This window comes from Polyodon spathula, unplaced genomic scaffold (genome assembly GCF_017654505.1).
Source record: "Polyodon spathula isolate WHYD16114869_AA unplaced genomic scaffold, ASM1765450v1 scaffolds_764, whole genome shotgun sequence".
NCBI lineage: Eukaryota > Metazoa > Chordata > Actinopteri > Acipenseriformes > Polyodontidae > Polyodon > Polyodon spathula.
Window position 1 is genome coordinate 1047782 of NW_024472252.1, and position 17106 is coordinate 1064887.

General features: G+C 48.1%; 1 protein-coding gene across 1 annotated transcript; it reads right to left on the bottom strand.

The window, feature by feature from the left end:
* Positions 1–787: 787 nt before the first annotated feature.
* Positions 788–16822, bottom strand: smtnl (smoothelin, like). The gene is made up of 9 exons (XM_041241212.1): positions 15543–16822; positions 6088–6175; positions 5533–5805; positions 5202–5270; positions 4960–5035; positions 4588–4755; positions 4358–4484; positions 3024–3175; positions 788–1511 (listed from the first exon to the last, which is right to left on the bottom strand). The coding sequence occupies exons 1-9, from the start codon at positions 15996–15998 to the stop codon at positions 1385–1387; spliced, it is 1536 nt and encodes a 511-aa protein (XP_041097146.1). The 5' UTR covers positions 15999–16822; the 3' UTR covers positions 788–1384.
* Positions 16823–17106: the final 284 nt, after the last annotated feature.

A 17106-nucleotide genomic window follows, 5' to 3' on the forward strand; every position in this document is an offset into this window, starting at 1 on the left:
TATAGAGATAGTTGGCCTTTAACACCTGTTCACTCGGAAGCAGGAGTGTAGTTAACCGGCTTTCTTAATGCTACCACTAGGTGTCGCTGTTGCGACACAGCCAGTTAATCTGAACTTCGCTGCCAGAAGCACGTTGAGGACGGATCGTTCTTTTTTACTTTGGGCCTCTTTTACAAGCATTTGTTTTTATAACCTCTTTTGGCATTTTTTTGGCACACACACATATTTCTTTTTTTTTTCTCTTTTTAGATACTCGTTTGTTAAAACTACTTATGACGCATATTATTATTATTTTGTATGAAGTAGAAAAGCGGAGCTAAGCAAGAATGCGTCATTGCTTTGGCTTGGCTGATTAACTCCACACACGTACTTGACCAGCTGCGTTAAAAAACACATGAACAAAGCAGAGGAAATAAAGAGCTCCCTCGTACGCCGGGAAAAAGAGAAACAGTTTTTTTTTCTTCTTTTGCACATCCTACCCGATCCTTTCTGGGAACGATATTACCAAAGCACCACTGTTCTGTGCATTAGCAAGGTGTACCAGTGCTTGGAGGCGACGCCGCCTTTAACAGCAGGAACGAGATAATGATCAACTTGCAATTTTAATTTGAGAAGCAAGCTGCTGCTTTTCTCTCTAATCTGGTTATTCCAGAAGCAGCAGTACACAGCTTTGCATGAATCAGAACAAAAACTTTTGCGCAAGTATACGCGCGCCCACAGACAGCACCAACTAAAAATGCCAAATATTGTTTTTGGCAAAGAACAGCCCAAGCGAAAACGCTAGCAGGAGATTCTATATGACCTTTATAAAAAAAAAAACATTGCATAGGCTTAAAAGAATTTTGGTGTACGATTCCCAATTTATGCAGCGTTGACCTCTCTGCTGTCGCAATTGGATTTCAATAAAGCCAGACATTACTACTCAACCCTATGCTGTATGCAGAGTCTACGACAGACAGGATTACATTGGGTACTGCTTGTGACAGCAAAGCGCTGTGATTTATAGAACACACCCCCACAGAGTCATCGTTTAGCATGGCTGACCCCCGAGCTAATGGAAATGCCAGTAGAGTCACAGGCAGGTATTCAATGTTCATCTATGTCGCTTCTGCTCCAAACTCGACTGTGCAATCCTCGTAAGAAGGTTCTGATCAAGAAGGGGTTTGGCACAGAAGTAACTTCTTTGGAAACAGGTACAGTATCAAAACGTCCTGGAAAAAAACCCTAGTTTTTAAATTGTGTGCAGTGGAAGCACAGCTGGAGCGATGGTCAGTGCTGGTGGTTCTACAGAGACGGGGGTGGCAAAGGGAGCTGGCTTCTCATCATGGGGGTTGGAGGGAGGGGCGGTCGTCCCTGTGCTCCCCCCCCCCCCCGGGGCTGGTGCTCACTCGAATCTCCGCAGGTGGTTGTACAGCGACTGCACGTAGGTGAACACACACATGGGGTCAGGCTTGCGACCCATCAGCAGCATGTCCTCCACCTCGATCAGCCGGTCACAGTTCGCCAAGTCTCTGCAACAGGGAAACAGGGAGAAGACTTTAGTGAGCTGAACACCCAGTGCAGCACTGGACTTTACAATACGGGCACGCTTAAGAAGGGCTTCAACATCGAAGTGACTGTATCGGCTTTGAAAACAGAAGTGGTCGCCTTTAAGTGGTACTCGATTGCAAAGGCGAGGGAAGGACGGCGTTTTTCGATTTTTTTTTAAATCCGCATATCAATGAAGGGTTTTATTTAACACCTGACCGTAGATTATTCTTAAAGGTCATTCTGATCAGCGCACCCCCGGTTTAGGATTCTTCGTTTAGCAGACAGCAAGAGCGTTTTACACACTGCAGAACCCCTGCACTGCAGGACTAGTGAACAGCTGCTTCTGTCACCATCGTCAAATCTGTACACTAAAGCCTAACCTGAACTCTTAATAGAGAGCACGCCGGCCCTATAAAGAGGCAGTTAAAATCCCAGGCAGTTAGAATCCGCTCTCCAGCACAGCGTGTTCCCTTTCTTCTCTCTTCTTGTGCTTTTATAATCTTTCTGCAGTGCCGTGGGCTCGTGTTAATTGCAGGTCCTGCCGCGTAGTTTGCACATGAACTCAGGCAGCCTGCTCAGTGCGATGCTGCTGAGTGAGGTCACAGAGGAAGAATGCATGAAATACAGGCTGAGGTTCTCCAGGGATCAGAGGAAATAAAACAAGATTTAAAAGCAGGGAGTGTGATGAGAGAGGAGCTCAATGCATTTTGTTTTCTTTCTTATTCTATTCTATTATTTGATCCAAAGAGACTTGGGGTGTGAACTGTGCATCACAACTGCTGCTGCAGGGTCACTTCCAATAGGACCTTGTTTGTTGTTTTACATCTCATCTGAAGGACAGAGCACAGGGAGGTTAAGTGACTTGCTCAGGGTCACACACACTGAGTCAGTGGCTGGTATTGAACTGGGAACCTCCTGATAACAAGCCCCTTTCTCTAACCACTGGACCACCAAGCCTTCTGCTTGCGTTTTAGGATCGTAAGTGTTTTTTATATATATAGTCAAAGGATTATTCCACTCTGGGCCGAACTAGAACTTGCGTAGTCATCCCTGTTTCTAAACAGGCATATCTAAACACACCTGTCTGTGTCACTTCAATACGCTGCTGTGTCCTCTGCCTCATAGACATTGCTTTTCTCTATGATCTGGTAAAAGGGATGAACCATGACTGTCATTATCAGTGGACACCTTGATAAATGACAACTGGGTAGCTGTCCTTTTAAAAGCAAGGCAACTTTTAGCTAGCTGTAGGGACCTCCCAGAAATCTCAGGTAGTGCTTAATGGACTTTAGTAAATTCTACCTTGCTGTTCGTTGCCCAGGTATAAAAGGGGCACTGAAGTTTGGGTGCTGTGTGAGCAGTACATTCCTTTAACCGATGAATAGGGGTGTGGCTGACCAAACGAGGGTCAGTCTCTGTTAGAAAGGACAGTTTGAGTGCCTCTGAGTGCTTCCCCCCTGCCCTGCAGCTGCACAGAACCCCAGCGTACTCACTCTGCCTTGGTGAAGGCCAGCTCGAAGTTCTCCTTGCGGTTGGCAGGGTTCAGGGTGCTGTAATCAAACTCCTCCGGGAAGAAGGAGTGGACGAGAGCACAGAACGCCATGCCGTCACTCCAGCTGGACGAGAAGTTCTGGATGTCAATGTTCTGAGAGAGGGAATGAATGGATTTATTTATTACCTGTCAATAAATACTTCTTAAAAGCAATTCTGGATATGAGTAACAGCACAGCCCTAGTTAACATACGCCAAGGATCTACACCTTAGTATAAAACTGAACATGATAATACCACAGTGACCTAAACCATCAGTGAACAGGAAGCCTTCTTCTGCTCACTCAAGAGGTCTGTCTGCAGAGAGGGCTGTGTTTAGTCCTTTTTCTAAGTGGCGTGTCAGTTCTTTGTGAGGCTCTGCAGGAGCGGAGGGCTGCAGCTGGGCGCCTCTTTTCAGTTACTGCGCCGTGTGATTTGGATCAACGGGCCCCGCGTGCGTCAGGGCGGGCTGGCTTGACAGCTCTGCCAGGACACTGCTGTTAAACTGAATGAGTGCAGGATCACAAGCAAAGAGACGCAGCGGTGCAGCTTCAGCGCTAACGATATTATTCCCGTTTTTGCATGTGTCTTGTCGGATCGCTTCTCTGAGCGCTTTCTTATCTTTCACTGAGGCCTTTGTAGTTGCATTTCTGATACGTACATTTCAGATGAATAATTCATTTCATGTTAGTTTTGGCCTCTTCGGAGTCCTTTAACAGAAAGCACATGGCGAGGATGGCGCGTTGCTATTGTTTTAGTAGATACTGCGCAAGCCTCACACCAAAACAGAGAGGCAGCTCACATACCAGGGAAAGAGCACACTGTGCTGCACCCGAAACAGTTATCAAAGACGTGAATACATGCAGAAAGCCTGAGGACTGTTTCCCAGTGTGCCCCACAACCATCTCCTCAAACACATGCTTTTAATGAGCAATCTGTCCCTCGAGTGCAGGGATGCCTCAAGCGTTATTCATTTCCTGATAATGCAAAACCACTCAGGGATACAACTGTTCCAAAATACTGAGACGCTCACCCCCCCCCCCCAATTGCTTTTGCAGCGGTGACTGCAGTGCCGTGGATAGATCCATTTCAGAGACACATATTGACAAGGCAGACAGACAGACCGCTCCTAACTAAAGAAAAACTCAAGGTGCTGAACAATGTCATAATCAAGGTTCATCACCACTGTGTAAGCATTTCTCTAGATTGGTATGTATGTGTGTATCTATGGATAGGTGGATGGAAGGATGGATCTCCACTGCACCCCATTGCAATTTTCTCTCTCACCCCTGACTCACCTGGTACCCGATGGTTTTGGATCGGCACCACTCCAGCAGGATCTGTTTGATGTTGTTCGCGCTGGACACCCCGAAACTCTGGGAGCGTTTCAGCTTGGGTTTCGAGTCCCCAACGCTGGCCCTGAAACTAGAAGGAAAGCAAGAAGGGTCAAGCCCAATAACAAGCCCAGAGATAATGAAACTCAGGCTGCATCGCTCCAGCGGCTCGGAGAATAAAACCAAGGTCTTACCTGTTGGTGTTGGATTCCAGTTTCTCGAACATGCCCTTGCGTGTCTGAGCCCCCATGGTGCGGGGCAGAGTCTGGGACCTCACTAGCTCCCTGCGCCGCTCCACCTGCCTGGGCAGCACCGGAGGAGAGCCAGGCTTTGGGGTCATGTCGTGATAGCCATCGAACCCGCTGGAACAGAGAGAGAAACAGGAGACCCCTCACACCAGTGAAACCACTTCACAGAGATCAGGGGGCAGTGTTACAAACAGGAGAGTTCACTAGCCACTCAAACACTCAATCGGAATTCTGAAACTATAAGAAGCCAAGCCAGGCAGAGGCGCATGTGTGGCTAGTACACTGAAGAAGGCTACTGTCAGTCCAGCTGGCTCCTACCTGGCCTTACTGGTGGGGGTGCCTGAAGTGGAGTAGCTGACGGACGGCACAGGCTTTGCCACAGAGTTGGGTTTATCTGCAAATAAGAAATGCAAACAGGGGTGAGGAGGTCAGAGTGCAAACACAAAACAACCATCACCATCAAACACAAGTGCTGCTGAATTCAGAAACGCTAAAAGAGGCTGAATACATTCAAACTTTTCAACAAACAGAAGAGCAGAGCAGAGAACAATGGCCCTTACCTGGGGTGAGAGCCGAGCTCATTGTCCTGACTGGGCTGGGGCTCCAGGTCTTCACCGTCCCAACAAAACCTGCAAACATCACAGCAGCAGGTTGAGTGAGTGTACTGTGGGACAGCCGTGCTGCACACACAGCACAGCGAACCAGATGGCTGGGTATGCAGGGACACTGTGCATGTGTGCTCCAGCGAACCAGCACTTACACAAGGGGAAGTCGCAGGAGGCAAATCCACACCTTTTCAGATGAACCCCAACCCTACCATTCACCAATCAGCATGAGCCATATTCTAGTGTCTGGCAACAGGATGCTTCTGATTAGTCTTTTCCTGCCTACCTGATTGGCTAATGAGTTCTGCCCCAACCTCCTTCTGGCTGTTGCTTGTTGCTGACTGGCTGACAGCCTCGGCTTTAGTGACCGGTGGAGGAAGGGTCTCACCGGGAGTGGTGGGCGGGGTTTTGGTTGCCCCAGCGACGGAAGTGTCTGCTGTCTTGGTAACCGCGGTGATGGGGAGGTGTGGCTTGAGCATGGACACCGAGAGGGCGTGTACCTGCGGAACGCTGCTGGACACAGGTGAGGAGGTCACTTCCTGTGAAACTCTTGCTCTCTCTGATAAGACAGAAACAGACAGGTAATGGATTCGATATTGACAGGCTAATGGACATGGCATTTTTAAACAAATTTATATCTGTGTGTTCCTCTGTGGTCAATGTGTTCTGTGATGAACTTAGCTGGACAATAGGGGTCAGTATGTAATGAAAAGACACGCGGGCAGCCGGCGCTAAGCTTTGATTTCTTCAAATCTCAACTGGATGCCCGCGAGTGCCTGTGCGTGTGTGGCAGTTCTGTGCAGCTTCAGGGAGCGCTGTGGCACCAGTCTGTGTTTCTCACCTGGAGGTAGCTGGTGTCCATTCTCCACGACCGCCGTATTGGAATCTGCGACCCTCTCTGGCTCCGTTGTCTCCTCTCGGTCAATGCTCTGCAGCAACAAAGGAAAGGATGAACTCTCCAGTCGAACAGCGGCCTGTCATTTCTCAACCGAGTTTCTTTTCATTTGGCTGCTGTGTGCAGCATTTGTCGCACCTTGGTAAGGGCTACAAAACACATTGCAGAGCAGCGTGCATACAGCAGTGCTTCGGGATCACTTTGAAGACAGAATATTCATGAAATGCGGTCACAAGATGTGCATTAAGGGAACAATGAACAGTGCATTTCCCATGGCCATAAACCCAACTCTGTCATAGCTATCATGTAGCATTTTGGCAGCATTATAGCAATATGTTATGACAGCAAATTTGACACAGCTGTTATGAATACATGTATGCATGTTGTCAAAGTGAAGGATAATGAACGCTGTAACCAATACAAATAAAGGGTTACCTAAGCTAACGTGTGTGCTGTCTTTAATGTGAGCCTCTGTTCATGGTATCAAGGTGTCTCAATCAAATACATGTGCCACCCATATCTGATGGGAAATGTGTCCCGTATGCTGGAGTGATGCAACTGGAGATGCAACTGTACAGATAACTGTGATGAACTGATAGCACTGGAGACTCAAGCCTCTAGTCTATCTACACACACGGCGAGACTCTCACAGACACAACATCAAGCTTCCTAGCAGGCCCTGCCAGAATATCGCAATCTCGCATCTGCAACAGCACTGATCCCGGACGATTGCGTACAGTCCAATTTCCTTCTTGTAATGAGTTGACATCTCAGCCCACTTGAACGGAGAGGCGAGGGCTGGACACGAACCGCAAGCCATGCAGTTCAAAGACAAACATTTTACCATTCAGCGGGAGGGAAGCCTGGGTCTAACACTGCTGTCAGTATTGATCAGCAGCCAGGAGGAGATCCATTCACACGTTGGAAAAACAATATACTCCACATGAACTAGAACTGGAACAATTAATGATTCATATATTAAGGATTCTCATTTTGCAAGCCTAAATTAAAACATTGATCAAGTGATCTTGCGCCCTACATGGATCTTCAGATTTCTAGACACCTCCTAAGAGAACACTTTGACTAAGAGAACACCTTTGTGGTGATTTTCCCATTGTAAATGCTCCGCCCAAAGGAACAGGAACCTAAAAGAACACCTAGCTAGCGATTTCGTTCACAACTGACACAGGACTGTTTTGTAACTGATAACTCATCACCATCAGACTTCAATTAAAATAATTTATTCAATCGTTTCAAAACTAAAAACCGGAATCAGACACAAGTCGCTGAGCGATTTGGAGTCTCCCGTTCTGGTGCGTTACTTCACCATTCCGTTAAATAATTTTGTGTGTTTCTTGAATATTGCTCCTGTACAGGAATTCATAATTAATCTAGAGCTGCTGCTGCAATATTGAATGTGTGCAGGGGTGTGCTAATTGAATTGAATGTGTTAAGAGAACATTTTGCTTGCTTCCCGAGGGGTGTTTTCTTAGCCTGAAACGACTGTACATGCTTTTTGAAGACTGCAAGTGTTCTCAGTGCATAGATCGTAGACGATTCGATTAGAAAATGAATTGCACCTCTAACAGAACTCATGTGAAAGTGGCACATGCTGGTAAGTATAGCGATTGCACGTCTTTGAGTCATATATGTGGCTGTTATGAGTTGGAAAAAAAGTTTAGTCAGTCAAGACTTACAACCAACCAACTCAAATACAGTAACTAAAGAAAGACTAAAGAATTAAACTAACAAAGTCAACGACCGCTGTGAGAGCGCAGAATGAGAAACAGCTGCGTACGGTTTTTTTTTTGGACCACAATAAAAACCAATCAGCAAACTTTTACTTTCTCATAAAAAATAAAACCTGGAGAAAGCAGCCTTCTCGTTTAGCTGGTGGCGTGGGGAGCTGAGGGATCAGAGCCAACCGAAAGAAACGATTCCACTGGGTAGTTAGGCCAGCCTGAGCTGAAAGCGCTGGTGCTGGCAGCGGGCTTCCATTTGCACTAGAGCAGGTATATCCAGAGGAATTTCAACTGAAGAGAGGAGGGGAGGGGGGCACTTCATCGAAGCGGCACTCCCAGTTACAATAGAAGCAAACGCAGAAACACAGAGGTGACTGCAATAGCAAACACCAGCGAATGAATGCAAGGGGGAATAAAATCCTCAATTACTGTGCAAAACCTATCAGGGGCTTTAGCAGAACGAAACGCAGCCTGGAAACACTGTGGTAAGCAGTGAGATTTCCAGGGTTCAGCAGCTTTAATGAAGGGTTACTGTACATGGTCGATTTAAGCACTCGGCTTAATGAGCCGCTGACTGCAAAGCACAAATGAAGTCATTATTATGTGCATGCATGGAAACTGGTTAGACACCCTTTATTTCACCTGCCATTCATTGTGGCACAGGAAGCAACACACTTACAATCCCTAAGTTGCATGACTGCAATCTCCTGTGCATTATGAGGCTTTGAATACAAAGGAGGTGGACTGTATTATTCAACAGTTTGTTAATGCATATTCGTTTCAATAGCTGCCAACTGCAGCGCCACTAGCAAGGTCGCCAGGGGCAACATTTAGCCTGCCGGGGCCCATCTGGGGTGTAAACGGTTTCTTTTTCTCCCACATATCCCTGGTGCCCGCCACGGTCAGTCAAGCACGATGTATTTAACCTGCCAGCCCAGGAGCTGTCGGAATTCTTTCAGTGCCCCTGTATGCGCTATGCTACACAAACCAACTGCGATATCAGTTTCCCACAGCTCAGAAGTGCTGCTATCATTCGCTGAAATGAAGCACTCTCTTCCAAGGGATACAGAACACACTCAAGTGTGTGTTTTTGTTTCGTAGCAGTGGGCCCCGTCTCCCTGGCAACGTGACACTAAACAGCTGAACGCTCAAGACACCTGTTAATCACTTGAGAGTTTCCACTGCGTGCTGCTGCTGCTGCATTAGCAAATACCAAGACCCTTGCAGCCAGCCTGCAGGGCTCAACAGTCCTGACAGCTGCTCCTGGCTCTCTGTCAGCGGGAGGGAGGGAGGAGAACACAGCCCTCAGTGCTGCTGACCGGCACTCTTCCAGCCTGGATCACTGATCTGGTGCAAAGTGCTAAAAGCCTCAGTTTTCAAGCTTTTACCAGACGAACCAAATGTGCTGCTCCTTCAGCATGTATTAGACTCCCTGTCACAGCCACCCCCTCACGTTTACACTGTTCAGACTGCGTACGACAGCCCGAGATTTGTAGGAAGTACACTTTAGGAATCTCTGAAACTTTTTCATTGTGCTGCAGTTAGAACTTTGATCAAGCATTTTGAAGTTATAGGTAGACAGAGTCCTCTTGTTCTGCAAGACCCTGTGGAACACACTGTGCAAAACTGTGTGACACTGTGTTGTTTTCGTTCCTAATATCGCTGTATGATCGGAGTGCTGCAGGGCTGTCAAACCAGGTGACCTCATGCGCTGAGGAATGCGTGGGGGGGTGGGGGTGCGGAGTAAACAGCTGGGAGTCAAACTGTGAATGGAGATCCATTACATGATAAAAGGTTTAAGAGCCCTTGAAAGGATACGGCTGTCTCCTTCTCCCACAGCTTTATCACTGTCTGACTTTGTGACCTAGAGGAGCCTAGCAGTTAGAGGAGAGGACTGGGAGCCAGGAGCTCAAGATGGGTGTCACACTCACTGACCTGAAGGGGGTGTATCCCAGCCAGTAGAACTGGGAGCCAGCGCATATTGGGTTCTAGAGCTCCGACATTGACTGGTTCTGTGACAAGTGGTATAGCCTAGCAGTTAGATATGGAGGTTCTGATAGGGATCCAGGGTAATCTAATCCAGCTAGCAAATGGCCAATCCTTTTTGTATTGCCTTTACTGCAGAGTTTATATCACAGACAGCGCTGAGGCACGCTAACAATGGGATCATCCTGCAGGAGCCCACACAGTCACCAGGGGAAGGATGCCTAGATAAGCGGTAAGATCTTACCTCGGTATTACTCACCACGTCACGATTGTGTTGGGGTTAATACACAGCACTGTGCCGGAGCTGGTAAAGCAAGGGTGTGACTGGAGAGATTAGTGCAGTCTGTCTGATCATCTACGAGCCAAGCCTGCTTGGAGCTCAGAGTATGAAGCAACACTGCCCTGCCTCTCTGCCTGTCTGTCTGCAGAGCCTGGCTAGGACTGGAGCTCTGGACTTTACCATCCCTCTGTTTATTTCTGTGCTGCTTGCTCAAAACCATTATGCATCCACTATTTATATCTGTTAGTCTGAAGCAGGATATTCTGGACTCCGAGACAGACCGGTATTACCGGTTCCCAGAAGTGTCAACGCATTGTTTGAGAGTCGGAATTGGAACTCGGGCCAGCGTGGTTTTAGAACTCTGGAAGGTGAAGGTTCAGAAGCGGGGCTACTCGGCGTGGCTGGCATTCCTAACAGGGTATAGCCCATACAAGACCCCCCCAAGTATAAATATCTCTGATGAAAAGGACTTATTAATCTTTTCCTGGCTCCTGTATACGAAATGGAGCTGCAATAAAGGAGCATTGTACTGTAGTTCTGTGAGGCATGGAACGCAGTGTTCAAGTTACACTCCCACATGCATGTCGATTGCATGAAAGAATGCCCGCCCTTTAAACCAAATTCTACTGCACTGTATAAAGCGTGGAGGGGTCATTCTCTGCAATAAAGCAATACAATCAAGTCCAATGAAACGTTCAAACAAAGTATCCTGAAACACACTCAGACATGATCGTGCTTGCTTTCTGACGTGCTTTCATCTCCACTTAATCCAGCGTGGCACACACACACGACCAGGGATTCTACAATGCAATGCCCCAGAAACAAATTACACTCCAGCTGTAAAATCACCTGGCATCTATCTAACTAGTAAAGTGCTCCCCCACTATAACCAGGGAGCCATAGGGAAGAGAATTGCAAATCCGTCTCATAACGAGAATCCAATGCTAGTGTACAGGCTGCGAGGAAGCCTGCAGTTGACTGTAGCAGCTGATGGAGAAGAGTTTCCTGCAGCGCTAGTTCAATACATCCAGTTGATCCTCCCCAGAAGGACTGGTATCAGAGGGTTGAGCTGCCGTCTGTGACCCAGAATCCAGCCTGCTTCCTGGCTCAGGGTAGGTAAACGGAAACCTTGTCATAATTAATTTTCCCAGCGAGTCATGCACCTCTCGCTCAGATTTCTATGTGACTCATTTTAAGCCGCACTTGAAACCCTGGCATGAGGTTACACACAGGGTTTACAAAACACAGGGTCACTACAACAACCGACCACAGACACCATGTCAGCAGCAGCCCACTGACCCGTATTTACAACAGCCTGGCATCACAAATACACAGCACAGCTCAACTCCACGGATTTGTGCCCTCTGCGGCTTTGAAAGCTATAGTATTGCAGCATTACCCCCAGTCGTTAATGAAGTCCGGAAAGAGACACCGGGTACAGGAGGTAAACTGTGGCAGTGGAACCACCGAGAGCGAAAGCAGCAAGGACAGACTGGGCCGCGAGGACTGGCCGCTCGAGTAAAGGTGCTTGAATCCTGGCTCTTGTTCTCTCATCAACATTCCTTTTAATCCAACAAAGCCCAGACTGAATCACACAAATCCCTTTACTCTCATCCAGCAAGAAAAACCTCTCCCCTCCCTCGGGGAACTACTCCGCTGTGACCCTCCGGTGACCCCTCTCTCCCATGCTGGCTCTGCAAGAGAACTTTACTGACCAGTAACCGTGACAACGCAAACATGTTGCATTGTCTGGTGCTTGTTAACCTGCGCTGGACCCACACTGCCTGGCAGTGGCTGTGTGGCTTTCACAGTGGGGCTTAGTGCACTGTTCTTGTGAGAGTTTGCATAGTTTTGTTAATCAGACTCTGTTTTGAAGTCTCTGCCTCCCGCCCTGGACTCGGGCAGCACACAGCACTCCGAGTTTTAAAGTGACAGGTCCAGGTGGAAGCATTCTGGATGGGGCAGCCTTGTCAACGCGGGATTAGAGGAATCGTTCTTGCCCGCTGACGCGTCCCTGATGAATGCAGGGAGGGTGGGTTTCAGCGTGGCTGGCTGGGCCAGAGCTGCAGGAGGCTTGTGGTCTGCATCCACGTACCTGCCAGCTAAAACCACAGCACCTAGGAGAGGGGATTGAGCAGAGTGTGTGTGTGTGTGTGTGTGTGTGTGTGTGTGTGTGTGTGTGTGTGTGTGTGTGTGTGTGTGTGCGTGTGTGAGAGCTGTCACTTTCACAGTCAACTCTAAGTGTTAACTGGAATGGTTCACTGTACAGATAACCACAGGGCACTCAGTGTATCTCTCAGCTCCAATCAGGCTATTTGCAGCACTGAAACAGGCTTGATTTCCACAGCTACAGTCAGTGCTGTGTTTGCTTTCCTCCTGGTCACTCAGCAATGACTCTCCATCACAACGTCAGACAGCAGCGCTTCTCTATAATACCAGCAGCTGTGCTGAACTGTTCCACCTGCAGTCGAAGCTCTTAGTAAGTCAGTACCCGCCCTTGTTTCTGACAGCCTAGTCTTGAGATTTCTTTGGTCTTTTACACCAGAGCTGTTCAAGGTATGCCTCAGGAGCTCTACCTGGCTTGCTTTTACTGTGCTTGAAAAGACTGTCAGGACAACACATAGTCCTGGATAGAAGCACTCTGCAGTGGAAATGAATCAGTTGTGTTTGAAAAGGGCAACATGCTCTTGAGTATTTTTGCAGGGTATCTGAGCAGGTTCACCAGACTCTTGCCATGTTTCTACCGTGCACTTACCCCACTCTGACGTGTTTAATAACACGCTTTGCCGTGCCTCTCTGTGCTTTGCAATGCTTGCCCGTGCTTTAGCATTCTTTCACTGTGCTTTATTACACTTTGCTATGCTTTTATTGTCTGTAGCTCAGCAGTGTTTCTACAGACCAGCTCCAGATGTCTCCCTCCTGTTTTCTGGCCCATTCTGCTAAGCAGACTCAGCAGTATCCACAGTGCAGCTCCAGTGTACCGTTTCAGCTCAGTGCAAACAGGTACCGCGCTCCATTCGCCACACTGAAAGAGCCTTGCTGTTGTATCCTGAGGTTTCGGAACAGCTGTCGTCAGAGCTGAAGAAACAGCTACATTTTTAAAGCCCTGAAATTTCACCTCACTGTAGAAAAAGACATGGCACTGGAGCAGGTAGAGAGAAGGTTAGCGAGGCTGATCCCAGGACTTCATGACTTGAGCTAGGAGGACAATCCAGCTGTTAGGATAACCAGGGCGTTACTGGAAGTGATCTGAGCTGAGCGGATTGTAGGTGTGAAAACAGACTCGGAATTTCATAGGAAAAATAATGCAAAGAAAGAAGAATTCACCAAGTCTTTTACTCCAGCATGTTTCCTAGATGGGAAAGAGCCTTTAATGTTACACAACTACAACTAAGGAATACTTGAGAGTCCGGTTCAATTCCTAAGCTGTTTGCCACATCAATGGGCGATCCTCTCTCTTCAGGATTAATGGTGCCAGTGAGGTGAAAAGTAATATTAGTTTAATAGGGGCGCGCTGATAAACTGGCAACCTCAATGCAGAAGCTAGTGCCAGCGATTGGTACTCAGTTGTAAAGGTGAGGGAAGGACAGCTTTTCATATGAATGAATGGATTTAGCACCTGCTGCTGTATTTCAGAAAGGCAATTCCGAGTATCAGCACAGCCCTATACTGTAACATCACGGTTTTCTTAAAAACCAAAATCACAATAACAAAAACAAAACTCTGTAATCCCTCTCAGTGACCCTGTGACATGAACATGTAAACACATTCCTCGTCCTTTACGTGTCAGGGTTAAACCAAAAACCCCCCTATTACAAACAGGGTAACACCTGATGCTATAAATCAAGCAGGGAGAGCTGACGTTTACAGCAGGTCGGGGGAAGAAAATCTGATAGAGTTTCACCGGATGTTTCCAACTGCTGCCCTGACAAATGAGCCAGGCTAGATTTACGATGTTACCCAAGACGGCTGCTCCGAGCCGGGTACTGGCTCCGCTGTGGACTGGCGCTGTGGAGTCCTCTCCCCGGAGCCCGGGAGGTGCCGAAGCTCTGTAAAGGAAACGCAGCTGAGGAGCGGCGGGGAGGTTAAATTGATACTGCCTGAGAATAACATCGCCATGGGGCTCTGGAGTAAATCACTGTCAGCTTGGATTGCTATTGTAAAGGTGAGGAAAGGACGGCTTTTCTGGTTTTGAAACCCACAAATTAAATGCATAGATTTATGTAACGCCTGCTGATAATCGCTTCTTAGAGGCAGGTGTGAGTACGCGGGTGAGGATCAGCGCACCCCTGCTTCTTGCTTTCAGATTGTGGTTCAGTGTTCTGAAGCTGTGGGTGTTTTCAATGTCATCGGGTCTGATCAATACGATTACACACGAGTCAGCTACATCACCCAGACATGCAACCTTTTTTTTTTGTTTTACTAAAGATGTTGATATGTAATCTCATACAGCATTACACTGTGGTTACGAAGCAGCAGATCACTTTACAGACCACAGTGCGCTGAGAATGAAGGCACAGGAGACTCCACTCAAACAAGCTGGACCTTTCAAGAAAACCCTCAAACAACGAGGAAACAGCTGGGGTTCAAACCAAAAGAGCCCCCCTTTAATAAATGAACTGACACATGAATGAATGCAGCAGCAAGCCCCCCATAGTAAAAGCACTGCAAAGTGCAGTAAAGCACAGTATTGCATAGGTATGCATTGTAAAGCACAGAGAGCTCTCGCACACCCTTCACCTCCAGCACTGTAACCAAGCAGAAGGGATGAATCACTGTGTAGTCTGTGCAGTACAATGGATTGTTTGTAGGATGTCATTATTTGCCCTTTCTGCCCCCCCCCCCCCCCCCCCGCCCTCGCTCCTATCTGTTATAATGAACAGAAGAGATTCAGGCATCAGCGACAGTGTTGTCTCTGGATTTTTCTCTTATCAGCAAAGAGCAACAAACCCAGTTAGAAGCTTCCCCTCATATCACCACTTCCTCTCCTCTCTGCTTTGACACACGGGCGATAGTGCAGGTCGATTCTGTATTTACAAGACCATCATTCACAAGCTGCTGTCCTGCAGCAACAGGGAATGAGAGACGCACAGCGACTTTGGTACCAGAGAGAGGTCAGACTGCCCTTTCGCTATTATAATTCAAAAATAAAATTCAAATCAGATTTTCACTGATTGATTATAAATCTGTTCTGAAAGCATCCCATAATTGCATGCAGTAATATATATAACTGGGGTGCTATCATTCAGGTAACAGTCTCCCTGGAAGATTTAAGTGAATGGCACTATAAGGGAAGTAAAAAATAACATATAGGTATAGCGAGATCATCAAGCAGTATTTTTTGATTGAATACACCCCTTAGGTGGCCCAATCTCTGCCCGGTCAGTACTCACGTTGGTCTTGCTGGACACAGCGAAGGTGGCTCGGCTGGAGTAGCGGGCAGTGGCAGCACAGGAGGGGGCTGGCGGGGGGGAGCAGGGGGAGTGTGAAGCGCCGGGCGAGGTGGGGGAGCGGGGGGAGTGTGGGGCGGTGCTTCCGTTCCTCTCCCCTGCAGCGGCAGTGTGTCCCAGGCAGGCCGCCCCGGTCAGCAGGTCCACCTGCCTGGCCAGCGCCTCCAGCTGCGCACGGAGCAGTCGGTTCTCCTGCTGCAGCTCTGACACGGAGCGGGACAGCGGGCTGACCAAGTGCAGGGTGTCCTCCATGCGTCGCTCCACCCCTTTCTTGAACACGTTGATGTCCACGTGGATCTCCCGCACCGCGTCCCGCAGCGTGTCCTCGTAGCGGCCCAGCGCCTCGCACACCGTCTGAGCGTCCGCGCTGTCCAGACCAGCCAGCTCGCTCGCGTCCATCCCGGCTTGAGACTCCCAAGAGCAGCTGAGATTCAAACAGAGCCCAGTGCTACCACAATCGGGCTGCTGGAGCTGCACAAACTGAATTCAATTCACACAGAGGAGTCTGCTGCTCAAAGTGTTTTGCAGAGGTTCACAGCAACGGTGTTCCCAACTCAGAAGACAACTTTAGAGCTGCAAATTTCCTCCTTGCGTTGTCCTTGCAGCTTTCTACCCAAAAGCTATCCCTGCTGGTGACTAAAGTCTTTGTCTGGAGTTCGAATGGAAGTGGTTTCCCTCTGCAGTCTCAAGACTTCTTACATAGAACTGAACTGAATGGAAACAGAACTGCAGAACATAAAAGACAACAACTAAACAATGTTACTGTTACCTGCTCGGGGCTCACAGTCTGTACTGTCAGCTGTGGTTGATTATTCCCTGTCTCCTTCTAGAAGCACTAATAAAAAAGTCACACATCCAGGTTGAAACTCTTATTTCTTACGCCTCGGGGGCTTTCACAATTCTTTCAGATTCTGAAGTGTGTTTTTTCTGCCTCCCCCTTGTTCTCTCTCAGCATTCTGTTTCACTTGTTGAACTTCAACTCTCTCTCTCTCTCTCTCTCTCTCTCTCTCTCTCTCTCTCTCTCTCTCTCTCTCTCTCTCTCTCTCTCTCTCTCTCCTCCCCAGCTCTGAAATGACGTTGAGAGATGCTGTGTCTTTTCTGAAGTGTTGCTCCTTCCCTGAGCCTTTATTACCAGTGTCCTTGCTTGCTCGCTGTTGTCATCATTGAGTACGCCAGGCAGGGAGAAAGAGCCGTCCCCCTTCTGAGTGTGTGTGTGTGTGTGTGTGTGAGAGAGAGCGAGAGAGAGAGAGAGAGAGATGTAATTACAAAGTCAAGGGGAGGCTGTGCTGTAGCTGCCGAAGATTGGCTCAGGGTCTGCTTTTTTTTGGATGGGAGATAGCGAGAGAGGGAGGGAGGAGAGAGCAGCTGGTAAAGATGTATAAAAGGGGAGGGTTGCTGGAGCTTAGGAGTTAAAGATATTGGCTGGGAGGGGTTGAGGGGAGTCAGAAGAGCGTCTCTAGTTCCCTGTGTAATGAGATACTGTCTAAACAAACATTCCTTATCATTG